At 44.5% G+C, this 11,932-nt stretch overlaps 1 protein-coding gene across 2 annotated transcripts in view; it reads right to left on the bottom strand.

Moving 5' to 3' along the window:
- gabrr3a (gamma-aminobutyric acid type A receptor subunit rho3a) overlaps nucleotides 1–11,932 on the bottom strand; it is a 41,145-nt gene that overhangs the window by 4,572 nt on the left and 24,641 nt on the right. Inside the window, exons 5-6 of one of the 2 annotated variants that reach the window (XM_042093726.1) lie at nucleotides 5,363–5,445; nucleotides 2,204–2,341 (exon numbers count right to left, since the gene is read on the bottom strand). In XM_042093726.1, coding sequence (XP_041949660.1) covers nucleotides 2,204–2,341; nucleotides 5,363–5,445 — 221 coding nt within the window. The remainder of the gene's footprint in view (nucleotides 1–2,203; nucleotides 2,342–5,362; nucleotides 5,446–11,932) is intronic. The other variant, XM_042093727.1, reaches the window with a different exon arrangement.

The raw sequence follows: 11,932 nt of genomic DNA, 5'->3' as shown, positions 1-11,932 counted from the left end.
GGGGGGGGGGGTAGTTAAGATAAGAGGGGGGGGGCACATACATAAATACAGGATAGATAAGAAGAATAGATACACACAGTGCTGTCTGAAATACAGGATAGATAAGAAGAATAGATACACACAGTGCTGTCTGAAAGTGTGTGAACCCCTTGAGCAGTTTTCTGTTGTTTTATCATTTTCTTATTTTACAGAGATCAACAATGCCAAGAAGAAAGGAGATATCTCTAAGGCCCTCTCTAAAAGACTCCAGCTCCATTTATCCACTGTATGACAAATTATTTGCAATTGGAGGGCATTCAACATCACTGCAACTTTTCCTAGAAGTGGATACCCATCAAACATATGACCAAAATGCACCAGAAAGATAATAAACTGGGTAAAAGCCAGCCTACACATCACCTGTAGAGAGTTACAGACCTCAATGGCAGCATCTGGAATAAATCTACATGCGTCTACGATCACATTAAACTGGAACAGACACAAAGTTCATGGGAGGGTTGTTAGAAGGAAGCCTCTGCTCTCAAGAAAGAACAAAACTGCCCGATTCAACTTCTAGAGGCCTTCTGGAAGTCCATTTTCTGGACAGGTGAGTCCAAAATAAAATGATCCAGTCATAAAATGATCCAGTCAATTCAAATCGTCACGTTTAGAGGAAAGCCAGCGCTGCATACCAAAACAAGTCTCAACAGTGAAGCATGGGGGTGGAAATGTGGAGGTGTGGGGCTGTTTTCTGCCTCTGGACCTGGACAACATTATATCATCCAGGAAACCATGAATTCTCAGGCCTATCAACACTTGATCAGAACCTCATGTCAGTCAGGGAGATGAAGATACTGTAGGGAGGAAATGGGTTTTACAACAGGACAATGACCCTATAAGCATTCCAGCAAAATGGCCAAGGAATGGCTCACGATAAAGAGAATTCATACTCTGGATTGGCAGGACGGACAATACAGACAATACATTTCATGAAAAGTGACATTTATAAAATACTGTACCAAAGTAAATAAATAAATGAATAGATAAACATAGCTTACTGTGCATATGCTGGCTGTGCATAGAACCTGCAACCTGGAAGTGTCACCCTAGTACAGTTCCCTGTGTTATTAGCACCTTCACAGCACTGGGGACCAAGGCTCTTTTAAATTTGATATGTGTGTGTGCGTGTGCGTGTGTGTGTGTGTCTGGCCCCATCTGTCAGGCCCCAGTACATAGGTTGAAATAACGATCTGACCAAATTCTCTCGGTATGTAAAAGGGTTGAAACGAGACCTACAGGATTTCATAATACTGCGTGCAGACTTTCTCCTGGATGGTGGGTTCACATACTTTTGCAAATGTCATATTTTGAGCATTTTTGTGAGCTAAACCACTTTTGTTAAATATATAATGAAAATATATAACTTTTTTTTCTTTCTGTTCATTATTTGGAAGGTCAGCTTTACAAATTGGTAAAATTTGTTAAAACACAATGGACCATGTCTGAAGGTTCACAAACTTTCAAGCAGCACTGTACATAGCACAAACATACAAAACATGGGAAGATTATTCCATCAGTGATGGAAAGGATATCTGAAGTATTGTTACAGAGTAGAACTAGAAAGAGGGGCAGAGAGAGAGAGAGGGAGAAAGATGTAGAGTTAATGAGAAAGGGAGTGAGAAAGGGATATTGTATGATTCTGTATGAGAGAGAGGGATAGAAAGAGTGAGAGAGTGAGGGGGGGGGGGTATTGTATGATTCTTTATGTATGAGAGAGGGGGGGTATTGTATGATTCTGTATGGGGGGGGGGGTATTGTATGATTCTGTATGTAGGTGATTCTGTATGGGGGGGGGGGGGGGTATTGTATGATTCTGTATGTATGAGAGAAAAAGAGAGATATTCTGTGTATGATTCTGTATGTGGGTGCATAGAAACAGGGGAAGCACAGCCAGAGGGGCAGTAATATGATTGGCTGTCTTCCATCCTGGTACTCTAAGTAGAGGACAACTGCCCCTTATGGACTCAGATTATCAGTATGGAACACACACACACACACACACACACACACACACATAAACACACACACACACACATAAACACACACACACATAAACACACACACACACACACACACACACACACACACACACACATAAACAAACACACACACACACACACACGCGCGCACACACAGACACCCAGAGCCGCTGAGTGCCACGTACCGGTGCTGCTGTAAAAGGCTAGCCCGTAGGAAGGCTGGAATTCTTCAATAAAAAACTGTGAGAGCACGATCTCATCAGTCCTTAGTGAATCGTTCCCGTTCTTCCAGTAGAGCATGAGGTCATTCTCATTATAGGCGTCTTCAAGAGAGAGAGAGCACACGGTCAGAGATGGAGAGAGAGAGATGGAGAGAGAGAGAGATGGAAGAATAACAGTGAAGACAAGAAGAGTTGAGAGAATAGTACAGTCAAGTCTCAGAGAGGAAACTGAAGACAAGAAGAGAAAGAACAAGAGGAAGAGAAAGAGAAGGATAAGAAGAGGATGGAGGAGAAGAAAGAGGAGGAAGAGAAGGCGAGAGAACAGAGAGAGCTGAAGAGGAGGAAGAGAAGGCGAGAGAACAGAGAGAGCTGAAGAGGAGAAGAGTCTCTCTTGGAGGAAGCATGAGCCATCACCATGAGGGGAGAGAGCACGGCTGCCATAGCAACGCCCAGCCATGACCTCTCTCCGCAGATTAGGGTCCATGCAGGGGAACTGTGAATCTGTGTGTGTGTGTGTGTGTGTGTGTGTGTGTGTGTGTGTGTGTGTGTTTGTGTATGCGCATGTGTGCGCGTCTATGTGTGCGTATGTGCGTGCGCGTGTGCACACGTGCGTGTGTGTTTGTGCCTGTCTTCATACATTCATATCTCTGATGTAGTATTCTAGTACTACTGCTATACTGTGTCCAGTGTACACTGTCTTTTGGGGCTTGTTTCATCAGTAACCCAGCTGTGATCATCGTCTGTCCGACTAAGAGTCTGCCAGCTTAGAACACACACACACACTGCCCTATTTCTGGTTTTTGAGGTCGTTTGGAACAACAGTCACGGTGCAGTTTCAATCTGTGTGGCTAAATCCTGGCCTGGATTGCCCTGTAAGGGTTGGCCTCCCCCCAACTGACCTGTGAAGGATTGCAGGTATAATACGCCACGATAGCATTAGCATCTGCACTAGCATTTATAATACCAATAAATACACCACTATAGCATTAGCATCTGCACTAGCATTTATAATATCAATACACCACACTAGCATTAGCATCTGCACTAGCATTTATAATACCAATATACCACACTAGCATTAGCATCCACATTAGTATTTTTAATACCAACACGCCAATATCGCATTAGCATCCATTCTAGCATTTCACATTAGCATCCGCACTAGCATTTATAATACCAATACACCACACTAGCATTAGCATCTGCACTAGCTTTTATAATACCAATACACCACTATAGCATTAGCATCTGCACTAGTATTTATAATACCAATACACCACACTAGCATTAGCATCTGCACTAGCTTTTATAATACCAACACACCACTATAGCATTAGCATCCACATTAGCATTTATAATACCAATACACCACTATAGCATTAGCATCCACACTAGCATTTATAATACCAATACACCACTATAGCATTAGCATCCACATTAGCATTTATAATACCAATACACCACTATAGCATTAGCATCCACAACAGGCACGCTTAGTGTGAGCTGAATATGGATTAGAGTGATGCAGGGGGCAGAATGCAGAGGGGCAAAGGGGCAGAATGCAGAGGGGCAAAGGGGCAGAATGCAGCGGGGCAGAATGCTGAGGGACAGAGGGGCAAAGGGGCAGAATGCAGAGGGGCAGAATGCAGAGGGGCAAAGGGGCAGAATGCAGAGGGGCAGAATGCTGAGGGGCAAAGGGGCAGAATGCAGAGGGGCAAAGGGGCAGAATGCTGAGGGGCAGAGGGGCAGAGGGGCAAAGGGGCAGAATGCAGAGGGGCAAAATGCAGAGGGGCAAAGGGGCAGAGGGGCAAAGGGGCAGAATGCAGAGGGGCAAAGGGGCAGAATGCAGAGGGGCAGAATGCTGAGAGGCAGAGGGGCAGAATGCAGAGGGGCAGAATGCTGAGAGGCAGAGGGGCAAAGGGGCAGAATGCAGAGGGGCAAAGGGGCAGAATGCTGAGGGGCAAAGGGGCAGAATGCTGAGGGGCAAAGGGGCAGAATGCAGAGGGGCAAAATGCAGAGGGGCAAAGGGGCAGAATGCAGAGGGGCAAAATGCAGAGGGGCAAAGGGGCAGAGGGGCAAAGGGGCAGAATGCAGAGGGGAAAAGGGGCAGAATGCAGAGGGGCAGAATGCTGAGGGGCAGAGGTACCCTGGAAATCCAGAGTTCTCGCGAGAGCACAATGGAATTGTCTCTGTGAGACACTCTGGCAAAGAGCAATGATGCACGTTACTTTTTCCCCAACATTCCGGGGAACGAGCTAAACTGATGAAGACAGCGCTGCAACGTTGGAGGACAGTACACATTGGTCGTAGTGTTATCCGATTGCGACGAAGTCCGAAATCATTCAGAGTAAACATGGTCTAGTGTTATCCAATTGCGTGCAGTGAGATTTTTAAATGCATGCTTGTTGCCGCCCCTCGAGTTGGGCCATTACATTGCTCTTTGCCAGACCTTTAATCTTTCTAGATTATCAGGGTCTGGATTTTCCAGGCTAGGGCAGAGGGGCAAAGGGGCAGAATGCAGAGGGGCAGAATGCTGAGGGGCAGAATGCTGAGGGGCAGAGGGGCTGTCTGGTGGCCATGCCTCTGTAAAGCTGCTGCGCTTGTAATGGATTCCCAGATGGCACGGGTGAGTTTAACCTCTGACCCCATAATGCTGGCTTTTAAAAAGAGGATGCTGACCTCTAAAGTCAGCACTGTGTGTGTGTGTGTGTGCAGGATTGAGTGCATGTTGCGTGTGTGTGCATGTGTTCGCTCCAGCTGACTCATCCTGTGCATCAAAAACGACTGAACAGAGATATCATCAGTGACTGAGCGCATCATTGAGAAGAATGTTGCGTTGCGTTTCCTATTGTTCTTGCTGAGGCATCCAATCAGAGCGGCCCATCTGCAGAGCAGACTATTGGGCTACTGACAGCACTGATGCTCCACGGCTCATTAGCATTAGCAAAATGTGTGTGTGTGTGTGTGTGTGTGTGTGTGTGTGTGTGTGTGTGTGTGTGTGTGTGTGTGTGTGTGTGCGCATGGGTGTCATTCTGTGTATATGTGTATGTGTGTGTGTGTGTGTGTGTGTGTGTGTGTATGTGTGTGTGTGTGTGTGTCTATCAGAGTGTGTGCAATACTCACAACTCTCCAATTCTAGAGAGCAGTTTTGTGTGTCCAGGGGGAAACTGCTGAAGTCCATAGAACACAGAGCTGTTACAGTCACCCTGCAACACACACAAAACACACACGCAGAGTTACAGTCACCTAGCAACACAACACACACAGAACACACACACACACAGAGCTGTTACAGTCACCTAGCAACACAACACACACAGAACACACACCCACACAGCTGTTACAGTCACCCTGCAACACAACACACACAGAACACACACACAACACACCGAGTTACAGTCACCCTGCAACACAACACACACAGAACACACACACACACAGCTGTTACAGTCACCCAGCATTTGAGCACACAGAGTTACAGTCGCTTAGCAGCAGAACACACTGAGTTGCAGTCACCTAGCAACAGAACACACTGAGTTACAGTCACCCAGCAACATAAAACACACAGTTACAGTCATCTAGCAACAGAACACACACAGAACACACTGATTTACAGTCACCCAGCAACAGAACACATCAAGGAACTTTCAGACTTTTTGGAACTTTTTCTCAGTTCTGAACTCTGACTGTTGGGGGAAGGAACTGAGAACAATGATATGTTGTATCATGTGTACAATGACAATAAAGGTAGGCCTAAACTGAAAAAGACTTGTAAGTCAGGGGGCACCCATGGCTAGTCCCTCTCAAACGTGTCCCTAGTTAGGTCCAAAAGCACCTACTGACATATTCTCATGTGCATGCAGACACCATCACAACCATATTGATCTAGAGCCGAACCACAATGCCCTCTTCCTAGAAATAACAAGGATGGCTCTGTAGCAGAACACATATACACAAAGCCTGCACACACACACACACACACACACACACACACACACACACACACACAGACAGGAATGTTCCTCAGGGGGAAACACTCCTGAACTGACTCTCTTTCTCACACACACACAGGAATATTCCAACTGACTCTGTCTTCAGGACTTCTGCCTTTCATTTCCAATTTGTAGTGAATACACTTGTCCTCAGAGTGAAAGGACAAAGTGTGTTTACTGAATTTACTGCCAAGTTCTCTTCTGAATACAATTATGCTTTGCACTAATTAAAATCTAACAGATTCAGTATACTTACTGTACAATCAGGAGGATTAAATGCCTATTAGAGATATCAGTTTGTAATGTCAGGTTACCATGACAAATCATCAACACAATCCAGCTTGAAATGTAATCTATGAGGCCATTTAGTTGAGCAAACAACAGATCATGTGGTGTGTGTGTGTGTGTGTGTGTGTTGTATGAAAGCATGTAGCGGAGCTGAGGATCAAACCTGTCACACCTGAACAGGTATAAGCCCTCCTGACAGCTGCACAGGTGTGTGTGTGTGTGTGTGTGTAGGGTACACCTGCCAAACATGACACGTGGAACATTGCCCAAACGTTCCAATACCAGCATGATCCCAATGGCAACATTTCATCCAGCAGTAGATAACAGAGAGGCCTTAGAGTGACCTCAGAGTGACCTCAGAGTGACCTCAGAGTGACCTCAGAGAGGCCTTAGAGTTACCTCAGAGTGACCTTAGAGAGGCCTTAGAGTGGAGGAATCAAAGGCTTTCTAATCAGCATTGTTAGGCAGCAGCCCGTTCGCTCTGATAAACTATTCAGTGTGCGCACAAGCTAGAGTAGAAAAGGACACTTGATCTTTGAACTGTAATTAGAGTCATTGTTAGCGCAGGCTCAAAGCCTCCTCCACCCCCTGGGCTTGTTTGACCTGTGAAGAACTCTCTTACTCTCTTACTTTAACCTGAGTTAGGTCCCTCCCAGCCGAGCTAAGGAGAAGTCTCATGCTGTTTAACCCAGCCGAGCTCAAAGGAGAAGTCTCATGCTGTTTCACCCAGCCGAGCTCAAAGGAGAAGTCTCATGCTGTTTAACCCAGCCGAGCTCAAAGGAGAAGTCTCATGCTGTTTAACCCAGCCGAGCTCAAAGGAGAAGTCTCTCTGTTACTCTCTTACATGAGTTGGATGATGTGGATGGATGAGTGGAGCTAGGCGGAACGAAATTCATCTGGCGAGAGTCAGGTTACATTCAATGTGCTTTACATAAACAAAGGCAAACAGGAATAGCTAATACAAGCATAGTCAAAGGGCAATAGTCAAAGAATAGTTTAAAGCATAAAAGGGCAATAGTTTAATAGTGTTAATAAGGAAGGGATAATGTATAGAACACAGGTCATTATTGGGAAAAGTCCCGACAGTTCTATACATTATCCTGCTTATTACCCTCTGTCTGGACTCGTCTGGACGGAAAGATTGCTCAGGGCAATGGGCCTACTCTGCAAGAGATCTGCAGCTGCCACGACCACCGAGCTGCGGCTGACCTGCGAGCTGCAATAACGTTAACGTATAGCCTCTGACGCTGGGTGCCTGCAGTCTGGATTGAGTGCGGACGTGGGGAGCTCTGATGGCGACGTCGGGAGCCATGAAGCAACAAACGGTCCTTGCTAAAGCCACCGAGCTGCTGATCAGCAGGAAGATCGGCCATCATGACTTCAGACTGTTGTTCTTCCGGTGCTCTGCTCTCCAGACTGCCAGTAAACTCTCTGCGTTGGTCAGTGAAAGAACTTTGTTGGTCCTGCATTGGCAGTTTCACGCGGGTCATCATTGCCCTTACACCATCTTGTATGTCTTGGTGTCACGGGAACGCTGGCGACTACGCCGCTCCGTCCGGCATCTTTTGTGTTTGTTATTTTTTAAATGTGGTGTCAACGTTGGCGACTACGCCGCTCCGTCTGGCATTTTTTGTCTTATTATGACCGCCGCGCAGCGAAGTGGCGGTCATATAGGTTTAGTCAGATTTTTTTTTCTTTTCTTTTTCGCATGCCCAAATTTCCGTCAATGATTCCCGGGACACTGAAAGACCGGGGTACACGAAACTTGGTGGGCATGTAACCCCACATGGATAGCATGGAACCATCGTTTTTCGTTTTGATCTGTAGCCCCCCCGCTGGACTGGACCCCCCGAAAGGAGGGTAGGGCAGACACAGTTTTCTGTGAATATCTCAAAAACCGTAGGGTTTAGGAGGACCATTTTTTTTTGTATGTTGATCTCAAGGGGCCATGTCAACCCATTCCATAACCACTCATTTCATGTATAGCGCCACCTAGTTAAACACAAAAAAGTAAAAATGAGGTGTTGTAATTGAAGGTATCTGTGACCTAACATAGTCAAAACTGCACGAAATTGGAAGTGTAGGATCATTATGACACCCTCTGTATGCATGCCAAGTTTTGTGGAATTCCGTTCATGGGGGGCCACACAATAAGCAGACACAGTTCTCTGTGAATATCTTGAGAACTGTAGGGCCTAGGATGACCAATTTTTTCCGTATGTTTGCCTCCAGGGGTCATGTTAACCCATTCCATGTGCACACATGTGCATAAACAGATACACACGCACACACATACATTTACAGTAATCATACGTATGACACATACTCACACAGTAGACATATGTACGCATGCATGCACATGCACAGATACACATACGCAGGCAAACACACAAGCACGCACATACACACACACACACACACACACCCACACACATAAACATAAACTTGTACACACACACATGCACACAATTCAAGAATTTTTCCCGTCATCTACTTCCTGAATTTTTGGTCATTGATACCCGGGACACCGAACCACCGGGGTACATGAAATTTGGTGGGTATGTAGCCCCACTAGACTTTTACGGAAAAATTTCATTTCGTCCCCGGGGTCCACTCCTCCCCCCCCCGTGCTGGGCCCCCCGAACCGCAAAAAAAACAGTTTTTCCTAAATAACTACCTGAACCGTGGCACTGAGGATGAAGAATCTTTTATGGTATGTTGGTCTCAAGGGCCCACATCAACCTGGCTCATAATCACTCATTTGTGATTTGCACCCCCACCCCCCCCGGTAAAAAATGAAAATGCAATATTATTCTGCTTTAATCGCCCCTATCTTCAGTTAAGATGTTCAGAACTGCACCAAATTTTATGTGTATGATTGACCTGGCATTCTCTGGGGGTATGCCCAGTTTCGTAGAATTTCATCCATGGGGGGGTCTAAAAAATTAGGTTATGTGTACATTTAGTGACTGTACACTCATTGGCCTGTAAATGGCGGTGCACACATATACACATGCACACACACAGGCACCCACATACTATCGGTATTAGAACGGCCGATACATAATTACAAATTCAGTAGGATTAAAAGAAAGCCAAAATAAATATTCATCATCATCATCATCATGGCTGCATTTTCAGTATTGGCGATAAGTAGTCCACTAGATGGCGCATCGTTGCAGTGAGACGTAATTTTGTTGGAAGTTAAAAGTGGGTTGGAAAAACAATGGACGCTTCCTACAAGGACTGTAATTTACCGCAGCGAACATCTAATAAGGATAGGACGATGTTCACATGAAGTGTAATTCCCATTTCTTCTTGAAGGCGAAATAAATCTGAGGATGTTTATCGGACATGCTTGGTTTTTACTGCAGGTACGTTAATCTTGTAATATCAATAAGGACCTAGGTAATGTTACCGTTAGCGTTGGTTGAGTGATGGAGGCCCATTTGATTGATTGCATTTGTAAATAATAAATGCGGTTATACCAAGCAAATGTATAGCAGCACTGTTTGTATCTTTCGACTGTCATTTATTGCACGTGCTACAAAATCATTCTGTGCAATGGAAGATTTACCAACGTTACACCGGTCTGATACAGTTTTGCCTATACATGCGTGAGACTGAGACGCCTGTTTATTTTGTTTTAAGTGCGTGCAGGGTGTGAGAGGGGAATCGATGTGCTTTGATTACAGCTTGGTGTTGTAGTCTGTGAAATTAAAAAGCACGTGTGTGTGAAGTATCCAAACAATGACACCTTCATTTCATTATGGCTGCTTTAGCAACACACCTTAAGCTACTGTGTAGTGGGTCCCATTTAGAAGTGGCTAGGCCTACTTCATTCGCGCTTTCCTTGACTCATGGAGCTGCGTGAATGTTATTACAACTTTTCGCCACGATATGGCAGTTTAAGTCCGCTTGATACTGTAAGGCGTAAGCCATTGGTTTCCAAAGGAGATTTTATTTGTGTCGCCAGCATAGCCTATTGACAATTTATGTTGTAAATAGGCCTAATCCTACCTGTAGCTTAGGGAAGCTAACAGCTTTCTATTAGGATCTAGTTTGTTAGTTACCGTTTTGTCATAACTCCCTGATGCATTTTTGCATTTAGAATAGCCAGAGCGTGTATATCTCAATCGGAAAATTAAACAATATCGGGTGCCTATGGACTAGGCTGGGTGAACCCAGCCTGATCTGCCCGCTATTTATTTTTTGATTTCTTAAAAGATTGAGCTTGGTCTGATGAAAGCCAGACTAGCCATGGACCTCAGTTACACAATGCAAGGGAACATGAATCAGCCTATATTTGCACGAACAATAACGGACAAAAGCTCTTCAACTTTGGCCCGTTAAAATGTGTATGAACAGTCTAGCGACGCATTTCATCAAGGCCCATTTGGACATGTCAGTTATTTGCACCACTGGTTAGATGTAAAACAGCATTTCGTTTCAGACTACTGTTACTTAATTTGTGCATTAACAATAACGAAGAAGAAACATTCACAAAAAATCCATCCATCCAAAAATGACCTTTGTTTTTGATAGCTGTTGAAAACGGCATGGAACTGACAGAGATGTTTTTGTTTATAAATACATAAAAAATAAATAACATTATGCTGATACCTTTTGCTTTTCCCAAATACAATGTAGCCTACAGGTGTAAGTGACCTTTCATCAATCCAGTTGCAATGGATGAACTGTGATGAACTGCCCTACTTGTGATTGTTTAGAGAATTTAAAGGTTTTATAACAATGCTACATCTTCTTTGGCTATTCTACAATCTATTCATCTTTTCAGCACCAGTAGGCTACTTTCTGTGCAGCCGCACACACACTCAGGGCATGCCAAACAAGCATACACAAAAGTTTCAAGAGTGGGGGATGGAGTAAAAGATGGAGACAAATTGAAGTGTGATTTATTTTCGCGGAACGTATGTACAGGACTGAGCGGCGGTCATATTTTGTACCGCTATGCGGTACATCTAGTTGTCTTTTGTTTTTTGTCAATGTCTTGTATGTGGAGCGCTTTGGGTTGCACTTTGTGCATGTTAAATGCGCTATACTAAATAAAACTGACTTGACTTGACTATTACACGGCTACTTGCCAAAACGAAACAATAAACTCCCCACGATATGCAGTGTTTCCCCTAGAATTTTTTCCAGTAGCGGTGCTGTTGATCGTAGGTAGGTTTTGAAAAAACGACTCCTTAAATGGTGACTTCTGGTGGATTTTGTGAAAGAAATGGACAGATTGAGTTACAAATTATGACATAATAACCATCAACACAAGCAAGCATTTACAAAGCATGATTATTGCAGTACTTGAACAGGAATATTCATGTTTTTCTTTCACCTTTTTCATTTACATTATTAGTATTAGCCACTGTACAACTGTACACTGTAGGCCACTGTA

This window comes from Alosa sapidissima, chromosome 5, assembly GCF_018492685.1.
Source record: "Alosa sapidissima isolate fAloSap1 chromosome 5, fAloSap1.pri, whole genome shotgun sequence".
NCBI lineage: Eukaryota > Metazoa > Chordata > Actinopteri > Clupeiformes > Clupeidae > Alosa > Alosa sapidissima.
This window is presented reverse-complemented; position numbering and strand designations above follow the sequence as displayed.